Source organism: Ostrinia furnacalis, unplaced genomic scaffold (genome assembly GCF_004193835.3).
Source record: "Ostrinia furnacalis isolate ACB-3 unplaced genomic scaffold, ASM419383v2 OfSCF4915, whole genome shotgun sequence".
Lineage (NCBI taxonomy): Eukaryota > Metazoa > Arthropoda > Insecta > Lepidoptera > Crambidae > Ostrinia > Ostrinia furnacalis.
This window is the reverse complement of record NW_021135154.1, coordinates 2340720-2367884: the sequence shown is the minus strand read 5'-3', so window position 1 is coordinate 2367884 and position 27165 is coordinate 2340720. Positions and strand designations below refer to the sequence as shown.

At 37.1% G+C, this 27165-nt stretch overlaps 1 protein-coding gene across 6 annotated transcripts; it reads right to left on the bottom strand.

The window, feature by feature from the left end:
* Window positions 1–621: 621 nt before the first annotated feature.
* Window positions 622–25375, bottom strand: fru (sex determination protein fruitless). 6 transcript variants are annotated; one of them, XM_028314855.1, is made up of 9 exons: window positions 25083–25366; window positions 24094–24245; window positions 19467–19604; window positions 19286–19387; window positions 17334–17500; window positions 17047–17101; window positions 14241–14480; window positions 10443–10557; window positions 622–2293 (listed from the first exon to the last, which is right to left on the bottom strand). In XM_028314855.1, the coding sequence occupies exons 2-9, from the start codon at window positions 24217–24219 to the stop codon at window positions 2049–2051; spliced, it is 1188 nt and encodes a 395-aa protein (XP_028170656.1). In that variant the 5' UTR covers window positions 24220–24245; window positions 25083–25366; the 3' UTR covers window positions 622–2048. The 6 variants fall into 6 exon arrangements, with proteins under 6 accessions (XP_028170656.1, XP_028170655.1, XP_028170651.1 ...); XM_028314854.1 differs by lacking the exon at window positions 622–2293 and adding an exon at window positions 3344–6744 and having other exon boundaries at window positions 25083–25363; XM_028314850.1 differs by lacking the exon at window positions 622–2293 and adding an exon at window positions 8022–9449 and having other exon boundaries at window positions 25083–25308.
* Window positions 25376–27165: the final 1790 nt, after the last annotated feature.

The window sequence follows — 27165 nt, the reverse complement described above, 5'->3', positions numbered from 1 at the left end:
GAAGTGGCAAATTGGCAAAGTTCTCAACCACTGCTAAATCAGTCTGATAGATTCGAAAATACGGATATCGTCTTACGGAATCGTCCTTAGCCTTTTAACTCAAGTTTTACCCAGTATACTGTGATAGCTGCCTCTTTGGACAGCGGCGCGTTTGCGTTAGTACACCTAACGTGTGGAGAGATTCCGCAAGATACCTTTAGAGCGTGAAGGTCGAATTAAAATATTTTAGCCATTTTAATTTCGCATGTAGTGACGTATGGCTAATTTTGATTAAGGAATTAAACTTGCCATATTTTGCCATGTTTAATTCGGTTTAGTGTATGTAGGTTATGAGTGGTTTCTTAAAATAGAACAGGATGCGTATTTTAGAAACTATCCGATTTCTAATTCGCATTTAAACTCATTCGTATGCGAATTAGAATTCTAACGGTTCAAAAATACACCTACAGTCTAAATTAATTTATATTAGATTAATTTATGATGATAGTGATATTTGTGCAATGTGTAAATAGTGTGTCTTCTTTTGTTTCTGCCATTAGATCTTCAATGTTTTAATTATAATGATAGGAAAGTGCAATAAATTATTCCATATAATTTGGTTGTATTGATTTATTTTTAGCGAATAATATGTTGTCTTAAAAGAAACACTTATATCCACTGATTATTCCTTATGTAGGTACTTAATTGAATTATGTACAGCTTTAGACAATTAGTTTTCTACACGAATATAAGATAGACGAAATGTTTTGACTTGATAAAGTTACATTGTTTGAGATATTTAAATATTAATTTAAAAAAGGTAAACGAAATTAATAGAAGAAAAAATAACGTAATTTGAAAATTATTATAACAAAATAAGCGTATATGAATAACGTCAAGTGTACTGCTAACTATACGTAAACGATTACTGCAGTTATATCTGTAGCTACATTCTTAGATTGGGACTTATATAACACCAAGAAATTAACTATATTAACTAGAAGTAATAATTATGCGTTCACTTACATCGATAATAATACTGATACGTTATGAATGACTGTTTTGATGAGACTCAGAGACATTATTCTATACGTAAAATTAAGGAATTGAATAATTAATATGAGAAATTACAGAATGGATGACTACATTTAATCAAATTTGGACCATTAAAAGCTAAAGTAGGTACCTATCTATAGTGCAATTCGCAGCATAATAGTTATACAAAAATATAATTTTGGGATGAAACAATTCTTAGACATAGTTAAAATGATACCTCTTCGTAATTACACGTGTTGATTTTTTTTTCATTAAATTTTGAACACGCATTGATTCCAAGATTCAACCTATCTAAGACTTTTTGTTCTATTTACACCGTATGTACAATCAGACACGTCTCCGTAGTAAACGTCATTCAATCACAAGCTGTTGCCATTCAGTCTTTGCGTCGCATTCCTTTAATTTAGGTACAGTCATCGATCTCTAATCTTATTCCATGACACTGCTTAGATGTACACAGCGATACAATAAGTTTACAAGTAATTAATGTTCTATTACAGCGAACATCATCACATCTTATTAACAGCGAAATGTACTCATTAAGTTCTGAATATAACTACACGTAACACAAATATCAATAGTAGCGTCATACGACACATTCGCTAATTTCCATCCGATATTGCACAGAACAGAGTCACGTTTATTAAATGTATGCTAAGCGTAATGAGTTACGTTATGTAAGTCAACATAACAAAAACACGCCAACAAAAATAAGCCTAAAAGCTTATTATAATCTATAGGTAAGTCCCCACAGGAATAGCCTATGTGTTTTACCCTGTTAGTTAAAACAGCAACGTTTTTTCTACCATACTTACCCATAAAGAACAATAAATAAATGCACAAAAACGTGCGAATAAAATATATAATATGTAATACGACATCCAAATATAAATGCAAAACGCGTCAATATAATGACGCACCTACGATACGTACACTTAACAACGAGTCGTTAGTCAATGCAGGGGTCGGGTGGCGCCTCGGTGTGTCGTGTCGCGTCGCTTTGTGCTCGCCGCTCAGTGCTTGAGCAGCAGCGCGGCGTGCTTGAGGCGCAGGTGCGAGCGCAGCGTGTCGATGCGGCTGTAGGTGGCGGGGCAGTAGGGGCACAGCGAGCGCTGCGCCGTGTGCGAGTGGAAGTGGTGCCAGCGGTTGGACACCTCCTTGCCGCACGACTTGCAGCGCCACAGCGCCGCGCTCTCCGCCGCCGCCACAAACATGCTGTGGTACGAGTACTGCGGCGCGGGCGGCAGCCGCGCGCGCTCTGCAACAACCCGCCACCCCACGTCACGACCTCGACGACAGGGTTGCCAACTCTACGTATTTTTACGTAGATCTACGTATTTTAAGCCTTCCTCGCAAACCTACGAACTTTAGTCCCAGAATCTACGTATTTTCTATCAAATTTGCAAAATAGACTGAATGGGCACCGTTTCCTTTACTTTCGCGAAAAAGTTCGATCATGGTTCCGATCACGGTTATTTGGCATGTAGCAAAAGTCGGAACTAATGTTATTTTGACATTTCCCCATAGAAAAAATACTGGATGACCCACGCTGAACTGTCCCGCCAAACTCAATGACAGGGGGGCGCTACCATCGTTCAACTTTATGGTTTCCAACATGGCAAATATCGGAACCAGCGATTCGGTATTGACGGTGGCGCCCCGCTGTCAATGTCATCGATAGGACAGTTCAGTATTTTTGAACTATACAGCGCCCCCCTGTAAATGTCATTAAAGAGCCTTGATCTGTGAAATTTAAAATGTGACGTGACGTGACAGTGTGTGTAAACCGTCAAACGGTCAAAGTGAATATTCACTATAAAATATTTCGAACTAAGATTTTGCTAAGATTTCGAAGGTGTTGTTTTTCAACTTCTTAGCAACAAATGTATAATTATGTATAAATTTAATTTGTCTGAAAATGATACACAATAAATGTGTACTTTACTACTTTTAGGGTAATATAAATTGTCGTTTTATTACTTTTACCTACCCCTACTCTCTTCATTTCACTCAGAAAAAAAAGTACGTAGATCTAAGTATTTTCTATATGGAAATTGTACCATTTCAACGTAATTTTCTAATCTGTCCTAAGACTTTTTCAAAATCCGGGTTGGCAACACTGCACGACGAGCCAACGATTACGATACGCATTCGCCGCGCAACAACTAAAGCCGCGGGAGCCGATCCCTCACGCGACGCTCGACGAGCGCCGCCTACGAGGTGAGCCAAACGGCCGTGCACAGGTTAAGTACGCAACACTTGCGGGTGGGTGCGGAGCGTGTGACGCGCACAACTGAAACTACACGGATTGTAACATACCACAATTTAATGTAAAAATTAGTAATAAATACAACAGATAAATGCAGGAGTTTGCAACATGTTAAAATTGCATTACATAACATCAAACAATGTGAAAAAAATTGCATTAACTGCTTGCATAAAACAAAATTATTTAAATTAAACTTTTAACGGAGGCATCAAACCAAGACAAACAAAATATTCATAAACAACAAATCGTTCATAAAATTTTATGTATAATAATATAACAAGACTAATAAGTCAGCTGTTAGGTACACGATTTGACACCCCCTCCCTATTAGTAATACACTATTGTGATATACGACACTATAACAAATTGGCTAATGTTACAAAGATGAAACAAAATAAACATAACTAGACCATTGCTATCCTGAAAACAACCATAGAGCTAATCCTGCACTCCATTGATTTCAAATGATAAGATCACATCTTGTGATATTAATGTAAATTTTAATATACAATAAATTGGAATATTCAATAGATTGGCCAAATAAGTGACTAGGTCCACAAGACCCCAATTTCATAAGACTAAATTTAGTAATTCGTTAACCTTATGTATAAATTCCATATGGCATAAAGTTAGCTTTCATTAAGTCCAATTACGTGGTCACCATACAATTATTAAGTTGCATACTTTCTGAAAGCCGAAAAGAGATCAAAGGGAGATATTTTCTGAGCCAAACGATGTGATACTCCAAAATATTCTGGCCAGACACTATCAAGTATCCTAACCTAAAATATCTAAAATAATATTCTATGTTTACTAATCAATCAATTTGCTATTAGCAAATACAATATTAAAAATTGGTCTCGAGTGATAGTAATATAAAATGCATTCACGATTAGATGAAGCGCCGGCCTGCCGCGCCATGGAGGTATGGAACCCTACCGGATAGCTATGATCTATTCCAACAATAGACTTCAACTTGCGCGATAATAAATTATTAAATAGTACATAACTATTACGATTGGCAGAGGTAAACAAGCTAATTCTTAATATTACCAGCTATAAAACCTGTACATCACCGTAACCCAAACTGTTTCACTAGGTAGATATAGAAATTAGGAGTAGTTCACTTAGGTAAATACAAATAGGTAGTAGTTACTCTCATCAATGACATTATATTATATACTTTTAAAATATCCTTTAGTTTGGTTACGTAATTAAATAACTAGTAATATTGCACTGAGTATGAAATGCTATCAAATAATAAGCGCCCACATTACAATAAACAGTATAAAAATCTTTAATATTCTTAAAAGTAAATATAAAATCTTTGTGGAAGTAGTATTATGTATGTTTGGTGACTTTATAATGATATTTTACAGAGATGCGGAGCTTAGTGCTTACATTACAAGTGGGCCCCTATATTCAATAGACAATTGTAAAATCTATCTATGAGATATGACTATTTCAAAAATTGCACATGTGAATTGCATTTTCACAGCTAATAAACAGCGCTAGCGCCACAACTTAGTTATGGAAACGATCACGGATTACTATTCGGATGCGGTAGTCTCTTACACCGTTACGAACGTTTATATTTGGTTGACAATTCTCAGTTTTATTTAAACGTGGTCTTAGCGTATTTTTATACTAGTAAATTTGAAGATCTCAGAAAAAATGAAGTTAAAAATCTCGAGTGATACTGTAATCTCTAGGCGTTCACGATCCGCGCTATGTTACCCGTTGACCAGACAGATGCGACCTCATTGGATGCTAGATGTCTTACATTTTAATTAATGCAAAGTAACTAATCATTAAAACATTAATAATATTATAATAGGAGTCGAATCGTAGCGTGTTAACACTCTGGTTCTAGCACCATTCCATTTTATCACATTTCAGTTACCGTACCACTCTAAAGTGTTTTAGCTAAAAATGTAACAATCTTAAATCTTAATTGAAAATACATACATAAACGCTAGGTTAGTCCCAATCGTAGAATGCCAATATTAGTTACTAAATGCGCAACCTCGAAACGTTCCATCCTATCTTATAGTAATTGAAAGAGGTCTCAAGACCCCAGCACCGATCGCGGGGGCGCGCGCCCGTCCACATTAACACCTACCAACGATAAAATAAAAACACGTCAACATCCGTATCTAACGACAACTGAACATAAACGAAACCAATGTTACTATAATTACGATGAATCAATAAAAACAAACAACACTAATAAATCATATTATATAGGTATATAAATATATTAAAGTATATTAAATCAGACAATAGAATATCTAAGTATAAAAAAAACAATCTCCGTAAATAGATCCACTAGTCTAGTATAAAAATCTTTTCGTATGTTTCCTTAGGCGCTACCCATAATACATCACAAATCCTTAATAAAATTATCCATCGTGCAAAGGCCTCATGGAGTTACAAATGCATCTACACTGAGATTCAGTCAATATTTATATGTCGTTGACCAACGACAGATCACAATCTCTTGCCAGTCCTCAAATTCCTTCTCTGATGTCGTTCCGAACCACCCGTACGATGTACATAATAACATAAATACAATTAGCTACAGGAAACTTAGAATTTCCTATCTAATGAATAAATATAACAAGAAAATGTGGGCCCGTATCGGGGCCACGGCTAGTAACCAGCATCACTTCGCGGTCGCACCGCTACTCAATAAATGTATAATTCTTAAATAGCTTAAGATTCCTATCGATACAATATAAAAAAATAATATGGTAATAAAATTAACATCATATTATTGCTTTTGCCCGTTCCCGTATAGCGATTGGTATAGAAAAAATTTGCTTACCTACTTACATACGCTTCGAGTCATCGTTTCAGTAACATCGACATATTAATAGTTCCTGACGCGGAATCATATACAAGGTCACACTGGGGCAAGTCAAACGCACAACCGAGACAATACTAAACGAGTCGCCGCGGGGGCGAGCTACTTAAGATAGGCCCGTTTAAGTAATAGCACTTCAGCTTAATCCTAAATAGGAAGCGGTTTCGACGCGAGACGGTCTGTTAAAATTTTGACACATCAACAAGGACAGTCTGGCCTGGCGGGGCTCGTGCTCACGGAGCGTCGAGGCCGAGCCAGTAGAAGGTGGATCAGTCGAAGCCCGCGTCGAGGTGGTTGGCGAACAGCGGCGCGTGGGGTGGCGCAGGCGGCGCGGGCGGCTCGAACTTGCGCGTGTCGGGATTGTAGGCGGGGTGCTTGAACTTGCAGTGCGTGCGCAGATTGTCGGAGCGCGTGTACGTGGCGCGGCACAGCGGGCACTCGAAGCGGCCCGGGAAGTGCACGTGGTAGTGGTTGCGGATGTGCGTCACCACCTTGCCGCACAGCTTGCAGCGGTGCAGGTTCAGCGCGCCCGCCACGCGCTCGAACGTCAGGCGCATGTGCCAGCCCTTCGAGCCTGCAACCAGCCAGCCGTCACTCACGCAGCCACTCCGGCCGACAATGCCGCAGAGCCAACGCTCGAGAACTCGACTGCAGCAACACTTTGTCGCGCGCGGGTGCTATGCGCTTACAATTGACTCGGATACCTCTTATTCATAAACACTGGTCGCGCAACGAAAGTTGAGGCGATCACTTACTCGCACTGATGTAATATTTCAATAAAGAACACAAAAATCTGTCAGAAACAAATCTTTGATAGATCGCCTCAATTCTTGCTGCGCGACCTATAAACGGCTAACGGTGTTTTAGCGAAAAATGCCTTGTCACTGTTCACGTCAGTGTGTTGAAAAAAGACAAATAGTGGTTGAGATATAATCAGAATCAGGTTAATCACTTGCGAGAATCGCTACGCAATTTAGGGCAGATTTTTCAATCAGATAACTTTTAACTAAAGAATACGTTTGGCACATTAACAATTTCAGTATGGAAAATATGTCAAAATGACAAGTTTATTCTTTAGTTAAAAGATATCTGACGATTGAAAATTAGCGCTTAGAGGGATTGTCCTTAAATACATTTAAACTGTTTAAGTTTTCATGAATAAGAGGGCTAGATACATATCGTTATAATTTTAAAATGAATAAAAATATCTCATTTCATACAGAATTGAGCAATTTTCTTCTAAAATCCGTACAAACAGTTGCCTCAAATGCAATATTTTAAGGGAAAAGAAAGTTTTGTTGCAGTCGTGTTCATAGAGCTTACTCGAACTTATATTACTGTTTAACATTTGGTGTTATAATAACAAACAACAATATCGAAGATACCATCGGCTGGATCTGCAGCATTTGTCATAAGTGCGAGAACGAAAGGTTAGATACATTTTTGACAAGTGTTGTATTAAACTATTTTATAAAATTCAGCAAACAAGGCTCGACTCAGACAATTCAAATTGGCACTATTAAAAGCGTTCATATTGTTAACGCTGTACTATTTACGCTTCTCCTAGCTCTATTAGATAAAAGCATTAAAAATGAATACAAAGGTTTAAGAAATCAAACGGAAAAAATAAATTATTTGTAAAATAATTGTACATAATATTCAATGGTAGATCCATGCAGAAATGAATCAATGATAACTTGAAGAAATGGTGTTTGTTATTGTCAGTGTTATCCGCATGACATTGTTAAGTACTGTCACCAAGCCTGCATACAGAAGGCGATTCATAGAGATATAGGTCTGCTATACATATAAGAAAGCATGGATACAGGATGAAAATGAAAAGAAAAGTGGTATAAATAAAGGAATATATTTGCAACAAACACACAGTAACGAGAAATTTACAATACAAATCATAAGTTGAAGTAAAATTAAATGAGAATAAATTAGAATTAGTGTTCCTTAATTACACAAGCAAAATCAGTCTTAAACACTAGCTCGGAACTAGTGCCAATTTATTATTACAAACTACAAGGAACAACAAGAGATCATAGTTAACGTTTGTATAACACGTAATTTGGTTTCTTCTATGGCAGTTTCAAAGTCGTCGACTGATCAGCGTCTTTTAAAACAAACTAATTATGGCAAGTAAATTAAAAATATTATTATGTAAACTAAAATTACTTGTTAAAATTAATAAGAAAATAACTGGTCTTCATTGTCCATAAATGGGATGATTGAAATAAATAACACCAATTAAATAAAACATGTTTCAGTAAATTGTTATTTACCTTGCAACATGATATGATAACCATCCCGAATGGTAACTTTCTTCTTACCAAATAAGGGCTTAAGGTTCTCTTCGACGCTGATTAGTCGAGATCTAATGCATATTAATTTACAGCTGATAGTAGATACCTAATATCACAAAGTATACCGTTAACTCTATGCATGATTCGGTACCTATTTATAAATATTACTTACATACATAGTTTTATTAACATTATCAAGAGGAAGAGTTGTTATTATTAATAAAATAAAAGCGAACGTCTAAAGAGACGCGAATCTTATAATAAAATCAATTCGGACACAACAGAATTAAATTAGACCTTCGCTTTTACTCAATAATGAGAATGAGTATTTCAATAGGTCTACGTTGAAATTTTATCAATACTAATCACACCACACCTTATTGTCTAGTTACAAAACGTTTTGTTAGAACCAATGGATAAGCGCACTTTGTTAGATCACCTTAGCAGAATGTTAGTTAACGTTATAGTGTTAATAAGAGAAGCTTGGCTACTATTAGACATTAAATTCATGAATTTGTACGTTATCTAAAATTACTACCGCGTGTTAATCTCATAATAGGTTTGCAATTTCATAAGCAACAAAATCGTTTCATCTTCATAAGCATAACAAAACAGCCACTGAACCCTAAATTATACTATTAACTACTTCATTAACATTGGGTTTGTATATTAGACAAGTTACTGGACTGTAAGACATTACAATGTTTCATACGGAGATGCCTCTTGAGATTGTCGGCACGAGTGAGTATGATCGGACACAGTGGACATTTGTGTTGCTCCGGGTTATGAGATTTCATATGTTTTTTTATGTTATTCACTAATTTACCGCATACGCAACACGACTCGGGAACTGTATACGGTTTATTGTTCAGAGCCATTTTGAACGATTTAACTATGTTATCGAGATTCATTAGTTTATTTTTCAGGGATTCCTGTGGTATACTATTCTCATCAACGCCGTTATTCTCACCTGAAAGACATGTAATTGTTTCATTTGTGTTGTCGCAACTGTTTGGCATGCTTATCTCTGACTATCACACAATTCACAAATCCGCAAACCTCTGGCCAATGTAATTAGCGTCCTAACCTCGAAACCCATTTCCATAACTTACATGCACCTTAGTTTTTAAGAACCATGGTTAATCGTAGAATAAGAAGTTTCTAGAATAAGAAGACTAGCTTGGTTACGGTGGATATTATTGATCGATTGAATATGTTGTTTTGAAAAATATCAATAAATCATAACCACTGCATGACCTATGTCCCTCGGGGGGCGCCAAATCATCGTTAGAATATGTACACCGATTTCTTCACAAGAATAATAAAATTTTGAAGCGTACAAAGAATTTGAAAAGCTTTAATGGAATGGAACAGTGCAAATTATACGGAATGTCAAGCAACTAGTGGGTCATGCTGCAGGGTGCTAACATGCTTCTAGTAGTGTTATGGACTTCAAAATACATAAAATATCTCTTTGAATTGAAATATTTTTTGTTGTTCCTAGATATTTTTTGCATTTTAAATTGTTACGCAATAGAGTTATTGATATAAATGAAGAAAAAGGGTTCCCTTTATGCTAGCAAATTATTATTAATTTATTTATGGCTCGACCCTTCTTCTTAATTAACACTCAATTCAGACACATACGTTAAAAAATAAAGATCTTTGAAATTTTTGCTCATTAAATTAAAAAAATGACAATAGTATGTCAGAGACTATGGAATTTGATGTAAATAAATATATTGTTTTCAAAGTATCTTTATATTTTTGGCGACCGTCAGGCAACTATTAACTCTGTTCAATTTTAACCTCGAAATAATAATTTGCATCACGTTGAGCACGTGTTAGCTTTTCAAATTAATATCTCTCAATACAGAAACGTGATTTAAGGAATGGTTCATTATGAGGGGTGTTGTGTCAAAGTTGACAGTTGCCGGGTAGGGGGAAACGGGCAAAAACTCACCGTCTATGGTGTCAGTCTGGTCCGGGTGTGGTTGAAGCATGGGCTCGCTCTCGTTGCACTCGTTGTTCAGCGAGCCCTGGGTCAGCATAGTCGCCATGTCCGTCACTGCCATCCCCTGGAAATTTCGTTAGCTAGTTGAAAATACATTTATTTTTTTGGTGAACTTCTTCAGAGGGCTGAGTGTGAGTTTTTTTCAAATGACATTAAATGTATGACGGATTGTACAGCGCCCTTAGCGGGAAACTTTCAAAAACTAATATTTTCATACATTTTTTAAACGCGCTCACTAGTGAGCGCGTTTGATGTAGACTCACACAGCCCACAGGTATTTAAAAGTCTATTTGCAGAAAATAAATGACTTTTGAATATAGTTGAACGATTCTGAAACGTCAAGTGGCAAAAATCAGAACTATAGATGACCTACACTTAACTGTCCCACCAAACTCATTGACAGGGGCGCCACCATCGTTTACATAGTTTCCTACATGGCAAAAATCGAAACCAGCAATCCGGAATTGACGGTGGCGTCTGTCAATGTCACGGGTGGGACAGTTTAGTGTAATGGGTCTATAATAACCCAGTATTGATAGTAGCGCCCTCCTGACAATGTCATAGCTGGGACTGTTCAGTGTTGGACAACTATGTGTACATGTTTTGGTAAGCTATAAATGTTTGAGTTAAAAGTGGGTTCATCACAATACTGTCTACTGGGTGGCTGGGTGATTTTTAGCTGAACCCAAATTGCCAAACTTCTCCAACCAGAAAAATAAAGGAAACCCCCAATATTTACAACATTTTTATTTTACGTTATAAAATCAAACATATTATATTCATGACAGTTACGTATATTAATCCAATTGATTTTCTGACAATTTTATTATTGAAAATCTATCCTAGGTATTTTAATTCTAATGAGAGAATAAGTTCTTCATTAACGGTTAAACGTTTTCGTTAAATAAATCAGACAATTAATAGTGGTTCCTATAATATAGGAACATCATCAACATCATATTGTGAGATATAGACCAATAAAAGTGAAATGCATAAATAGATTTTACTCAAGGAATGAAAATGAAATAGAGCTATGAGCATTGTTTTAGAATACAAGTCATATACGATTAAATTTAGATCTCATTTTGTAATTAGGCAGTGACTATTACATAAATATTTTGACAGTTGTTTATTTGTAAGCAGATTAGTTTTTTTATTAATAAATAAAATAATAAAGTGATCACAAAATGACGTTAATGATATCTATTAATTTATTAAATGTATGTTCCAATTTATAATACATTTATAATTTAATCTACAAGCACGTGGATTGCACAGAGAAAACAAATTGTCTAATCATTTAGTTTTACTAATGTTGATGAATTATATTATTAACTAAATGATGATGTAATAATGTGCTACTGATTTTAAAATAACAATCAATAATTTTGTGTCAGTAGTATTTTAGGTAGTACTTATTTATCGCAAATTTACAATTAACAATGAAATATAGAACTTAAAGATATTATACAATAGTTATTTTTATCACAGCTTCTGTTTATAAAATGTCAAAGTTATTTACATATAGGCGCACATAACCGCTGACCCTTGCGATTTATCACTTCTAGTATGAATAAATAATACTGATCAAACGGCAAAATCTAAAAAAAAAAGAAATGGGCTAGTTTGCCTTAGTAAGTACATCCACTTGAGGCTAGTTAAGTGTAACGTGAACATGCTTAAAAGCTGCTCGCGAGAATAAATTATTTACACAATGTTTGACAATTTCTAAGTTTTCAGTATTCTGAATTTTATGATCAATCAAAGAAGAAAAAGATAATGTTGCTGTTTATTGCCTTAATAAATTAAATAAAATAAAAGAGAGATTAAGTTGCTTTTTCAGCTAACTAAGTAAGAAATAAATAAAAATAACATTAAAGGAGTTTCCAATGAAATAAACAAAATACTTATTAAACAATATTGTTTTTTTTAACAAATGAAATTTCATGTTTCGTTGCTTGACTCTTCTTTAGAATTCTGAGAGAGTTCTCTTTCTCTACAAAACTTGTGAGCTTTGCATTTATCGTGGTGATTCACAATTTCCATTCTAAAGTTGGCGTTGCCTTCAACGAACGATGTCCTTTTGACTGTGAGTTCGTGCGACCATTTTCTACAGTAGATACAGAACATGATGTTTCGGGTCTTGTCATATTGCAGCCAGGGGTATAGGGTGAGCCATCGGGAGCGAAATCGGCCGGATTTTTTTGTTGTGTTGGGTTTTGGTGGGGGCTGGAAGCTACACGGTTGAGGCGGCTGGGTCAGCATCTTTGCTAGGACTGTACTATGAGTGCGATGACCAGAGAAATCCAACGGACAGCTGTCAACCATCGCGAAGACATCCTTTTTTTGAGTCATGGGCGCCGCGTGCACACTCTGTCAAGAGAAGGAAAGGATCTGCTTATTATGATATGAGATTTTGAACTAATTTCTCTAATCAGGCAGATCCATTCCTTCCCGTTGACAGAACATTTGTGTAGTAGTGTGTAAATAAAAAGGATACACAAGGAAAATTACAGGGAGTCAAGAAAAGAAAGAAAGAGATCACCCTAATTAAAGTTATTAAACAGGGTAGTTTGAAAAGAAATAGAGCTGTGTTTCTAATTTAAAGTAACTTTGCTACCTTAATATTTTGTCCTAAGGGCTAAAAACGTTGATGGATTAAATTACAAATCCTTCCAAAATTGGGTTTTGTAAATCTCCTGGATTTTCTAAAATACCTCGAATATACTACAAACGATGATAGTTAATTTTGTGTACCTACATGATAAATATTTAAATTAATGTATGAGAGTTTGTACAAAGCCTTTAACCACGCGGAAATCACAATATTCAAGCATTTTTTGTGTTTCTTCGTTCGTCGAAACAGAATTTTTTTTGAAGGTTATAGGTACCTAAATAAAAAAATATGCATGTTTACTCCATCGTACTAAAAGTTACAAAGAAATAAACATCTAGAATATTTTTTGTTGCAAAGCAAGGCAGCAAGTTAAAAAATGAAAATTTGTTAAGTTCAAATTATATATTTTCATTATTTTAGTAAATTAAAAGAAACGTGGATTGTCTTTTGTATTAAAAAAAATGTAAATTAAAAAAATATCAACATATATTTTTATGGAATGACACGATGATGGATTTTTTGCGTTAATTCTGAAAACTGTGTACATATTATTTAGTGGTGTTTATCAACTAGGAAAGGGATCGACACCGTATCTCCTTTCGTGAACTGTCATCGCCTTGCGCTTCGCGCGCTGTCAAGCGTGCGTGTGCGTTGGAGTATGGAGTTTCATTCAAAGAATACTGACCGCCTCGAGTTGATACGGTTACGATCCCTGATAAGACAGTGTGCTTCGTCTAAATGCGCACGCGTGTCGAAGCCCGCATCACAAACAAAAGGCCCTAAGTAAAAGTTCTTTAATGGGGATGTTGCCTGGGTCAAAAAGCAAGAGTTTTAATTAGTCCGTCAGTTAACTTATCAAAAAAATACTCTACACGTATTTTTCACTTTTTCAAACTAATGAAAATTTAAAGAGATAAAGCGCCCCAAAGTTCATAAGAAGAGGCCCGTGACGTCAACGCTTGCTTAAAAATGCCGCACGTTGTGACGTCGTGCGCAACTTCAACGCACCATAACTATGTAATTATTTGTTAGATTGACAAATAAAAATATATGTATCCAATAGTTTTTGATATTAAACATTACGGACTAAAAAAATTTTTTTAGGCAACTAGCCTATTATTGTCACTTACCGTGAGGTGGGTCTGGTCGAACGGCGGCGGGGGGTGCGGCGCGGGGTGGTGGGGCAGCGCGTGCGCGGCGAGCGGCGCGTGCGCCGGCTGCGGCGGCGCCGGGTACGCGTCCGGCTCCTGCTTCACGTGCGGCGTGTGCGCCGGCGAGCGCGGCGTCAGGCGCGGCGTGTGCGCCGGCGGCGGTGTCGACGGCTCGGAACCGGAGCCGGTCGACCCGCCCTTCACTTTTAGGTGCCCCTGCTGTAGGAATTGCGTAGTTGATAACCAATAATTCCAAGAAATAACTAAAAAAGTGTATTCTAACCCTGAAAACCGGGTCACTTTTCAATTTGCTGCTAAATTCGACTTTAAGTACATAGTTATAATGCCGCGATAATAGTCTAGAGTTGGCTTAAGAGCGCGGGCACGCGTCCGGCTCCTGCTTCACGTGCGGCGTGTGCGCCGGCGAGCGCGGCGTCAGGCGCGGCGTGTGCGCCGGCGGCGGCGTCGACGGCTCGGAACCGGAGCCGGTTGACCCGCCCTTCACTTTTAGGTGCCCCTGCTGTAGGAATTATGTAGTTGATAACCAACAATTCCAAGAATATCTAAAGTGTATTCTAGCCCTGAAAACCGGGTCACTTTTCAATTTGCTGCAAAATTCGACTTGGTACATAGCTGCGAACTCGGTAAGTAGTTATAATGCCGCGATAATAGTCTAGAGTTGGCATAAGAGCGCGGGTACGCGTCCGGCTCCTGCTTCACGTGCGGCGTGTGCGCCGGCGGCGGCGTCGACGGCTCGGATCTAGAGCCGGTTGAACCGCCCTTTAATTTTAAGTGCCCCTGCTGTAGGAATTACTACCATAAACCAACAATATTCCAATACATTGAAAAATCGCTCGTTCTAACCCTGAAAATAAGGTTCATCATCAATTTGCTGCAAAATTCGACTGCAAAAGCTGGTGGAGCCGCCCTTAACTTTTAGGTGCCCTTGCTGTATGAATTGCCACCATAAACGAATAATTCCAAGACGTATCTTAAGATTATATCCTAGCCCTGAAAACCGAGGTAGTTTTCAATTTTCTATAAATGAACTTAATAAATAACTAGTCTTTAGAGTTGGCGAAAATTGGCGGAAACGCGTGCGGCTTCTGCTTCACAAGCGGTGTGGACGGTTCCGAGTCGGAACCGGTGGAGCCGCCCTTCACTTTTGGATGCCCTGACTGCTGTTTGACGGAATTGTTTGTTGATTAATGAAATTGGCACTTCTGATTTCTTTGAACCGTCCCCTTCACTTTTAAATGCCACATCTTACAATCTTTATCACCAGGTCATTTAGTATCCACTCCAGGATCATGCCCTCTTGTCTTTCATGCTGCTGGACGGGTGCTATTACTGTACCTACCGTTTTAAATGAAATGTAATAATTTCCAAAATAGTGAAGAGAGAGAATATTATATCATAGTAGATGTGGTGCATGTTTCCGGATGTATCTCGACTCTTAAATTGTTTATCAAAACAACTTTGCCCTATTTACCCTTCTCCTGATCACCTGACGTCATGAAGTATGAACAACAAAAAGATAAAGTACTGTACAAAAATAACGAGGTAGGTGAAAACACACTCATGTAGGAGTGGGCTTCATTAAGATTAATAATAATCTTAACGACAAAAGTCATCCAGTCCATTAAAGTAGTAACAAAACAAACCAATAAAGTGTATCACTGAGCAAAGGTCTCTCTTCTACCTGATCTGTTTGGCCCTATATTAACTTTAATCAGTTGTATAACACAATTTTATTATAAATCACCGTTTTGTTACTCTAATAAATTTTATTCTACTCGTTGGTCCCATAAAAGCTGCAGCATTTTAAGCACTAGAATCATTAGATCCTGTCCGATCCTAGAGATTTCCTATCAAAATTAAATGAATTGAATCGTTCGTTCGTTTCAGTCAAATGACGTCCACTGCTGGACAAAGGCCTCCTTCAAGGATTTCTATAACGACCGGTCCTGCGCTGTCCACATCTAGGTCTTCCAGCGACCTTCACCAGATCGTCGATCCATCTAATGGGAGGCCTGCCCACGCTACGTCTTCCGGCCCGTGGTCGCCACTCGAGAACTTTTCTAAGAAATAAAGGATAGTGCCAGGGTCTGGACCAAGTGTTGCCCAGAATCAACCCATAGTGCATTTTGTTCCTCAGGCAATACTAATGTGCAAACCAAAGCGCACTGAAATCTATCCCAGGAGTTAAGAGAAAAAAAGAGTTTTGTTTTGATTAATTTACATACAAAATATCATCGTATATCGTCATGTATACGTACTACGCATCAGATTTCGCGATTGTGGCATTAAATAATACTCCCTATGTTGAACTTAACCATACTGCATCCGTACACGTTACTTTAGTGCGATTTCGACATTCTTTATAAACGATCTAGCGCTGTTTAAATTGTTTGGTAAGTTGACAGAAATTCATTATTTCCAAAAGGCCTGAGGAACAAAATTCACTATTGTTTCATTCTGGGCAGCACTTTGTCCAACTTCCATACATGGATTGGCACTGTCCTTTAATAACACAAAACATTCACGTACCTCATAATGCCTGTACGACAGGTCGAACTCGTCCCTGGGTACGGCCGAGTTCTTCCTGCGTCTCTTCCCGCCACTCGAGAACTTTTCTGGAAAATTTAATAACCAAAACATTCACGTACCTCATAGTGCCTGTACGACAGATCGAACTCGTCCCTGGGTACGGCCGAGTTCTTCCTGCATCTCTTCCCGCCACTCGAGAACTTTTCTGGAAAAAATAACCAAAACATTCACGTACCTCATAGTGCCTGTACGACAGGTCGAACTCGTCCCTGGGTACGGCCGAGTTCTTCCTGCGTCTCTTCCCGCCACTCGAGAACTTTTCTGGAAAAAATAACCAAAACATTCACGTACCTCATAGTGCCTGTACGACAGGTCGAACTCGTCCCTGGGTACGGCCAAGTTCTTCCTGCGTCTCTTCCCGCCACTCGAGAACTTTTCTGGAAAAAATAACCTAAACATTCACGTACCTCATAGTGCCTGTACGACAGGTCGAACTCGTCCCTGGGTACGGCCGAGTTCTTCCTGCGTCTCTTCTCCGGGGGCAAGTGGGGCGGGTGCTGCGCCGGCGCCGCGGGCAGCGGGGTGAGGGCCGCGGGGGGCGCGCAGTGCGCCGCGGGCGGCGTCGCGAACGACTCCGTGCGGGACGAGAGGTTCTCGGCGCTCACTGACGGCGTTGAACGCTCCTCGGACTGTGGGCAAGTGTTCATGACGTTGATGGATAAATTGTATTTTTGAAAGGGAAACTAAAGGGACATAGTTAATGGGCGGCTAATAGGAAAAGCAGGCCGCAGGTGTCACAGATCACTCCGTATGGGAGGAGATATTTTCGCGCTTACTGACGGCGTTGAACGCTCCTCGGACTGTGGGCAACATTGTTCATGACGTTGATGATTAAGCTAAATGGGCAGTGTTATATGTGGCACAGTGCGCCGCGGGGGGCGTCACGAATGACTCCGTGCGGGAGGATAAGTTCTCAGCGCTCACTGACGGCGTTGTACGCTCCTCGGACTGTGGGCAAGTGTTCATGGCGTTGATAGATAAGTTAGGCCTCGTTCTCACTATGTCGGACTGGCAGATTTGTCGGAAACCGGTCGCCGGACAGTGTTCACATTACGCCGGATGCCGTAAGAAAATAGGACAGTTAACAAGTCTACTTTTATAAAAAAAAATGCGAGCCGAATGACGCGAGGGGAGCACGGGCGGGGCGGGCGGGGGACCGATGCCGGACAAACTCGTTCACACTACTTCGGTCCGGTGATTCTGCCGGAACTTCGCAGTGACAAAACGCTCGACAAAAATGCCGGATCCGGGATATAACGGAATGTGAACAGCTTCATATAAATTGTACAGCCACCAGCCCTTCCGGGAGTTTTACCGGTCCGGCGTAGTGAAAACCGGGCCTTATTGATAGTAATAATGATCAAAAGAAGAGTGCGTGTCGCTTAAGGATTATTGTTATTGTTATTGAGAGGGCTAATGGGGCCAACGAGGGCGTCGCGAACGACTTCGAGGACTACGAGGAGAGGTTCTAGGGGTTCACTGATAGCGTTGAACGCTCTTCGGACTGTGAGCAACACCAAGTACATATTTTATATGATGATGATGAATTAAGGGCAAGATGTTGTGGGGACTTTAATTGCCGCAGTGAGTGGTACTAGTACGACTCCGTCCGAATGGAGCGTTGTTCGATACTCGCAGAGCTGAATCTCGTCTCGACTGTACTAAACACATATTTTCTGACAGCATAGAATAAATAAATTGTTGCTAAAAAGGGCCATCAGTTTAAGCATATAATGCCAAGTCACCGGCTCATGATCACTATCAGAAACAGATTGTTCTATAGAGTTCAAGCTGTACGCTAGCAACAAGCTGCTTGGCGTTTGGCATTCTACGATGGTACTGGCTTGCCAGTCGAAGCAATGAAACCACTTTACATATCTCAAAATTAAGTGGACACCTTCCTTCAACACTTAATACTGATACCACTGCCTAGTACTATGTAATAACGATGACCCACTATTATTCTCAAGGTGAAAACAAGGACGACTATCAACATAACGGATTTGAATAACATTTGAGATACAGACTGGAACACACTTCTTATTCTGATAAAATACATGGTTCCTAAACGACATGTCGTAAATTATGTATTTCTGGAATAGTCGAAATTCCATGTCGACATAGCCGGGTGGTCAAGGCGTGACATTGAAATAATCGAAGCAATAAAATTATTTAGGTACTTTAAATTATGGAATTTACATCTTCAACGGCAGTTATATCGTATCAATTAATTGTGCAGGGTCACTGGGCGAATGTCACTAAAAGTTCAAGGTAACCAGCTTAAAATTAGACAAAGGACTGCACCTGTGGTTATATCTAGGCTTTGGCATTGATTAAAATTAAAAAATCCATAATGCCGTTAAAATAAAAAGGTGCATAGTATACATAAAATGCAAATATTATATTCATATTACCTTAGGATTCAATGTATTATTTTCTGTCAAACCTCTAACTTGTAAACTTTCAGCAGTTTTTAGGAACATCGGTAGCATATTTTGGCCAACATTCACCTCACCCTGGAAAAGAGATTAAAATAAAGAATACATCACATTTAAATTATTAATTTAAATATTGAAGTTTTTATCGTACACATACCTTATACATGAAATCCAATAATGATTTCATCTCTGATAATCTGACATCTTTCAGGAATATTATCGGGTGTGGATGTGAGTTTTGCAGGAATATAGTTTCAAAATATGGAGAACAGGCCGAGAGTATTGTTTGATGTGCCTAAAACAATAAAACACATAAAATTTAACTTAAATAAGTCGTTATTGCCAACCATTCCGTTTCGGAGGTTTGAAGGTCTTTTCAATATGTGTACATTACATTGAAATAGTGCATAACTACCATTTTGGCATTACCATTTTTTATTGTTATTATAATAAGGTTGAAGCAGCTTTTCACGAATAGGTATTTACTAGGCTATTGAGGGTTTTGTTAAAATCCGTTTATGTTTTAAAATATTACTAAGATGACGACCAGTTTTCTTATACGGGATCACGCAAATATTGCGTCATACGATGATACGAATACGAAAATCGAAGATAAGTTGGGCTTTCACTTGTCTAGTCTAATAATGTGATGGAAGTCAATCCTAAGGTGTATGATTGAAAATTGATGATAATACTGCAATAACAATAGACGAAATGACAGAGCCTTAAGATTGCACTGTCGTTTCGGTACTTGAGCGTAAATATATTAATTAGGGCTTATTTGGAGAAGTCCCATACTCATTGATCGAGGCGATATCAGATACATTTGCGCAGGCAAAAAACGACCAATTTAGTGCCTTGAAAGAGTTTGGCACAGCGTCATCGCACGATTTAAAATTGAATGATAACAAGTCGGCTAGTATTTAGTTTTGTACTTCTTACATGTTAGCTTCGTGAATTTAGTATTTTTTGCAGATGCTAAATTTCTCGAAACGTATACAGCGCGTGTAAGTAAACTGGTATTACCTACATAGTAACTAACGCAAAATTTGTACCTGGTATTGTAATAAATTCATTGTATAATGCATGTGACTTAGTAGTAAAAATTGAATATTAGATAACGCATGTCAAATTATGTAAAATAACCGAATACTATGTAAAATAAGTTTACATCTAGAAGTAACAGATACTTTTAATAATAAACTAATTAGTAATTAAGCATAAATAACTAATTATAGCGCATATATTATGGTATTCTGACGTTTAAAGTAAACTTAACATTGTCAAGTGTTATCGAAATCCATCCAGCTTATTGCGTTGACAGAGTATCAAATCCGTCCTCTCATCTCGCGCGTTTTTACGAGTAGGTGTAATATTAGTCAAAATCTATTGAACATATTTTCAAGCGTATAATCAATAGAGTGATGAGTTTTAGGTATATCATTTGTAAGAAGAAATACACAGGATAGTTTTAATCCCGAGTTTTAAAGGGGGACGCGCGCAATAAAATATTTCTTTGACAGGCCGATATTTACGCGGGCGAAGCTGCTTGCAACAGCTAGAAGTTACGAGTTTCGAAAAAGTCGTCGTTCGAAAAAACAGGCCGTGTATCCAAACGACGATATACAATATTATGATACTTAAAGTATTTTGTTTAGTCCTATTTGTACCTACAACATACCTACAATATTTTCGTAGATTCGTTAGTCTCTAAAAGCTATAAGATCATAAAATATAATATTCAAATACATCAACTTTCTTGGTCAAAAATAGAAACGTACGCGTATCTATTAGTCGATTCAAACTGGACATTTTATATATTCAACGGTCTAGTCTAGACCCTAAAACTTGCCAAACTACTGCCATAAAAATTAGAAAGTTAGACAACATGCAGCTCTTCTGTAGACTCCTTTCAACCTACCAAACAAATTGCATTTTATTAGCATAAAACTTTAACTTTCATAATTGTTGAATTTAAATGGCATAAAGGAAGTGGCCGGCCAGAGGTGTTATTGACCTTTAAGTTTTAAAACTGTACAATGTACGGTGCACATATTAACGATAAGGGATAAGACTGCAATTTGTGTAGTTTCTGTAGTAGAACATCTACTTAATCTGATACTGACAACTAGTACTAAGTACCTACCTATGTGAAAAAGAGCTTAAAAAATTGATATTATTCATTTACAACTTCCATAAAGCCTAGAACAATATCCTACTCAAAAAGTGTCAAAAACTATGTTTTAATATGAATAAGACACTAATATATTTTAAAATATTACAACTAGGCTAAGACTAACCTTGAAAAAATTAGCAAATATTTAAATATCTATAATGGTAATTACCTTGGAGTGATAGCCAGTAAAGTAACGAACTTGACGGCAATTAAGATTAAATATGCCTACTACGCATTTTGAAAACCCTCAATATTTCAGTACAAAAATATTTCATAAATTATCGTAAGTAGTATATTAGGTATAAGATTTGAGAAGTCCGCGACTTAGTGCGTACGCGTGAAAATAACTTTTTTTTTTCGTTTTCATAACATTTTTCATTGACGCTCTCCTCCTATTGGTCGTACGTAGCGTGATGGTATATCCTAAGCCTTCCTCGATAAACGGGCTATAGAACATTTTTTTAAAACCGGATCAGTAGTTCGTGCGATTAGCACAAAGAAGAAAAAAAACAAAGGTTTCTAGGTAATGTGATGGTTGTTGTAGTATGGCTAATGTTGGCGTAATCAATTTTTCGCGGACTAAGTAAAAGGTACACAGGTAGTAAATGGTAAATTAATGACATATCAAGTTTAAATAGATATAACTTTGGAAAAATGAGAATTTAATCATATATCCTTGAAGTAATTCTAGTAGCCTTCTATTAAAATAATTAAAAAATAAATAAAGTGGTGCTTGTTGCAAATATTTTGATGATGATCATTTGATGTAGTAAATACTCTGTCTTAATGGATGGATAGGGTACAAGAGTAGTGCTCTTAAAATTTCGAATATTAATATTGGTTTATAATAATTTATTATTATGTTGGCTCTAGATTATACTAAGCAAGCATGTAAACTAAATAGTGCATCTTAGAGAATGGATGGAGTATTAGAGTAATATAGTATTAATAGCTGTGTGACACTAAATTAATTTTGATAATTAATTACTATCAATTAATGTTGTGATGAAGAGTAGGGGTTGGTGACAAATGTATTCTACTCTGCCGTCACCACACGGCGTAAGAGGCGACTTAGGGACTACACAACAAACAGAGAATGGGCAGCAGCGCTCTCTGAAAAAACATCAATCTTTTAAACTGCGATCTCCAACCCGCCTGCCAAGCGTGGAGATTATGGCAAATCCCTCCACCATAGTGGAGGAGGCTCATAGTCCAGCAGTGGACTGTAAAGGGCTGTTGATGATGATGATGAATGTTGTGATGGCACTAGATTTTAATCAAGTATATTTACAAGACAATAAGTTATAAATAAATTCACAATTTTAATCACTCAATCCCAACTAATATTATAAATGCGAAAGTAACTCTGTCTGTCTGTCTGTCTGTCTGTTACGCTTTCCCGCTTAAACCTCGCAACCGATTTTGATGAAATTTGGCATAGAGATAGTTTGAGTCCCGGGAAAGAACATAGGATAGTTTTTATCCCGGTTTTTGAAACAGGGACGCGCGCGATAAAGTTTTTCTGTGACAGACAAAATTCCACGCGGGCGAAGCCGCGGGCGGAAAGCTAGTATTATATTAAATTGTTCTTCAAATACATTTATTATTACTTGTAATACCTATTATGTTTATTTTATAATAATCAAAGTATTCTACATTAACTATTTCTATCACACTGAAGTATTATGTGACAAGGTTTAAACAAATAGGTATTCAATTGAACAAAATTGTACATATTAAGAGCAGAATTGCACATATTTAGACATATTTTGATAATGAACTGGTACAGGAAAATATAAATAAGCATAACTTATGGCTAAAATATTGCAACCTGTGTTTTTGCATGTTTAGCCTTCTTATAAAAATAATTTAATTTTGTACCTACGTTTAGGGAAAAAATTCCCTTATCGTTTATTTATTAAAGATCTAAGAGATTACTACGCTTTACAATGGATGACTCTACATCTGCAAAATTGATTAATTAGGTGATAATTATTAAAAATTACTTTTAACAGAGTAATAAAGTAATATAAAAAAAAAACAGGTAAATAAAATCTTTCAACTGTTCAAACATTTTAAAATCAAGAGTTAGATACTGCTTTAAAATTTTAGCATTGTAACTTAAAAAGATATTGCATGCCAAGCAAATATATGAGGAAATATTGTTTTTAAAGTGAGAATTAAATCCAATAATGATCCAAGTTTTTATTTATTGTTGATGATAATCGTTAATTAATTTAGAAAAATCAATTTGATAATAATGCATTGTATTCAAAATTATGTATAATGCTATAACATGACATAATGTATCATTGCATTACTAATGAATGTTTACTATTGAATGCAATTTGTTTATTTAGTAAATAGTTGAATGACTTGGCCAACAATGCATTGTTTATATACATTTCCATCAAATAAAACAATTTGCAATTACATGAAATTACATATTAACAGTTACAAAATAAGTTTTATAATGTTTCTGTTTGAGTAAATTGTAACTGTTTTACAATTTGCTTGGATAATCAATGTTTATACCCAAGTACAGTTAGTATTCTAAGAGAAGCTGTGTCTATGAGCTAGATGCATGGAACAAAATAAGGGCACTCACCTTGACTGTTTCTCCATCACAGGCCAGCGTGACATCGCAGAGTGCCTCTCTTTGTAGCAGGCTCGCTAGCACATCTGTCAGATTGTTAGGGTGGTTGTTCCAGCGCAAACAAAATTGCTGGTCCATTGTAGGTGCTAGTGTCAGTGACCGTGCTGCAAATAATACCATACCTTTAGGACATCATTAAAGTTATGAACTTGACACCACGCAAGCACAATTAATTATTCAATAATATACCATAGGGTTAATTATGCAATAATTAAATGTAATGCAGAAATAAACCGAAAACAAACCCGAATTTACATCACTGCTTATTAAAGAACCGGTGATTAGAGGTGCGCCGGTTATCAAATTTACATTAAGATGTGCAAAAAATTGGCGGCCATAGGGCCTAGATAGGAGAGCGCAGAGATAAGTGACATCAGCGACTCGAATTAATGGGGGCCGCGGGCAGCGAGCTTACTGTACAACTGTACTCCACATTGACAGTTAGCCCGCCGACACATATCTACTTGTTGCATGCTCCAAACAAGACCCATACATTATGTAATTTAAATCCAGAAGACACACGGCGGGGCCACCGACCCTACGGGACGCGGAAACCTCTAGCCGCCTCTAATAAACGAGTTTAAAAAAGTAGTACCGCTCGCCAAAAAAATCGCAACATGCTGACACCGTTATAATCGCCAAGCTGGATGTCCCAGTTGCTAGGTCCACACGCGCGATTTCATGAATTTGTGAAGATGCACCACTATTTGTTGTAGAGCACGCCGCGTGCCTAGATTTTGGCGACCGAAGATATACGAGATAACTAAACGCGTAGTTGTGTCAACTTTGGCTATTCGTAGCGCCATTTGCCGATCCCGTATCACAGAATCTAAGAATTGTATTATCAATCAACACATTTTTTTTCTCTAAACACAATTATAATTCACCAACACAATTCCAATCTATTCCGAGACACGATAAGTCAATAATACCTAACTCACCATTTGCAAAAATTTTGCCATCACAAACGCCACCCGACCCCTACCTTGCACTGTCTTTTTGACCACACACACATCTCGATTTCCGTGTTCACTCACGGCCTTCGGAATATCTTTCACATCATAATTCGGCCAGTATTCGCAACGCGAACTTCACACGTTTCTCACTATGCGGCGGTAAATTCAAAATTTGCAATACATTTTTATCGCTTATCAACAAATATGTATTTAATTGATTGATTTCTTTCATAGAAGTTAATCAATAAGCTTTATACCTTTAATCTAGCTAAGCAGAAAGTAAGTACTTGCAAAGTTTTCGAAGATGTATTGTTTTTTGATAAAAGGGCTTAGAGGTTATAATGAATGCGGAAATGAACTTTGTTTTTTTTTTTCAACTTAATTGTAAGCTCCGGTTTATAAATTTGAGCCTTTATAATATCTTCATGTAAGTTTATTTTATTTTTTTATCTCAATCTAAATTAGATCAACCATTATTGAACGTTGGCCTTGACATTATTATCAATTTTTGCACATGCACAGACAAGTAGCGCCATCTCTGATAACCTTGTCTGGCATTCAACTATTTAGTTGCCAAGCCTTTTGAAAAGATGGCGCTACTAGTCATGAAATATTGTAAAAATAGGCGCTTTACTATAAACTTCACTTCAAGAGAACATTGACCTTATACCTACTTTAATTTATATTTTGATTGGGCGAATAAACTGATTAAAGATTGTTTTAAAAATTCCTCTTATTACGGAATATTTTATGAATCAAATTTTACAATAAATCAAACAACACGATTTTTTCTACACAGGATCTATTTTTATTAGTAAACAAACAACCCTTTGTTCCGTTTCCTTCTTTAATTTAATCGTTTAACCTAATCCCACCCTGTATAAACGCAATGTAACTCAATCCGTGAGAGCCATAAAAATAAAAAAATGGGAGTAAGGTTTAAAAAAAATATTTTATCCCAGTTCTTTCAGATTTGGCATCCATTTAATAATGTTATAGTTACAAATAAAGAGTCTGTGGCCTAATGGATAATGGATTACGATCTCGGGTTCACTGGAAATTGACTCAAAAAAAGAAAAAATAAGTAAGTAGGTAGCAGCGTTGCCAGACGTCCCGATTTTGGCGGGACGCGGACGTCCCGATTTTTAAATCAAATTTAGAAGTCCCGCGCGGGACAGGCTCGGTCCCGCTTTTCGGAGAGAGACACTCACTTCACCAGACTATTGTTTGAAACGTCATAATATTATTCTAAAGAATAAAACTTTTTTATTTTTTTATTCTAAAGACGAATTTAACGTAGAGTAAATCTGATTTAAAATATTATCTTTTTGTTAAAATACATTTTCTATGGCTACTTTTGCTATCTATTGTCACGTAAACGTAATTTTAAGTCAAATAAAAAGAAAAATATTTGAAAACCTTTCATTTATATGTATAGATGACCCACGCTGAACTGTCCCACCAAACTCAATGACAGGGGGGCGCTACCATCGTTCAACTATATGGTTTCCAACATGGCAAAAATCTGAAACAGCGATCCGGTATTGACGGTGGCGCCCCACTGTCAATGTCATCGACAGAACAGTCCAGTATTTTGGAACTATACACATTTTTTTACTACGTCTCGCTTCTGACGGAAGAATCCCGCCATTTTCTCTCAAAAAGTACCAAAGTCCCGACTTGGCGAAAAAAAAAAAAAACTGGCAACGCTGGTAGGTAGGTACTTTGTTTTACTTTCGCGGGCTTTCTAAATAACCCGTGAAAATGCGCTCACAATTTTATTTACATAAAAAATCGATAGAAAATATTATGTTTTTCAACAATCACTTATGGGTAAGCTACCTACCTTTAAATGATCTTTGCTATCACACTGACTTCCTGGCAGTTTTATTTCAAGACGATCATAATTTTATGTTATTTGTTAAAAAAAGGTTACGCCTCAGTTATAAAAATAAATAGGAAGTACTAAGTAATAATTTCTATTTTCTATAATAGGTAATTAAAGTTAATGTCGTGTTGTTGTGTATCTCAAATCGTATTATGGAATTTAATTAGTAAATGTAATAAT

Bases quoted from the DNA above. Each gene is read 5' to 3' on its own strand.
- fru (XM_028314850.1), bottom strand. From the start codon at position 24,219: ATGGACCAGCAATTTTGTTTGCGCTGGAACAACCACCCTAACAATCTG. The intron at 17,102-17,333 runs GAAGAACTCGGC...GAAGAGACGCAG, and splicing joins CCCCCGGAGAAGAGACGCAG to GAAGAACTCGGCCGTACCCA. The intron at 14,481-17,046 runs GTACGTGAATGT...CAATTCCTACAG, and splicing joins TGTCGTACAGGCACTATGAG to CAGGGGCACCTAAAAGTGAA.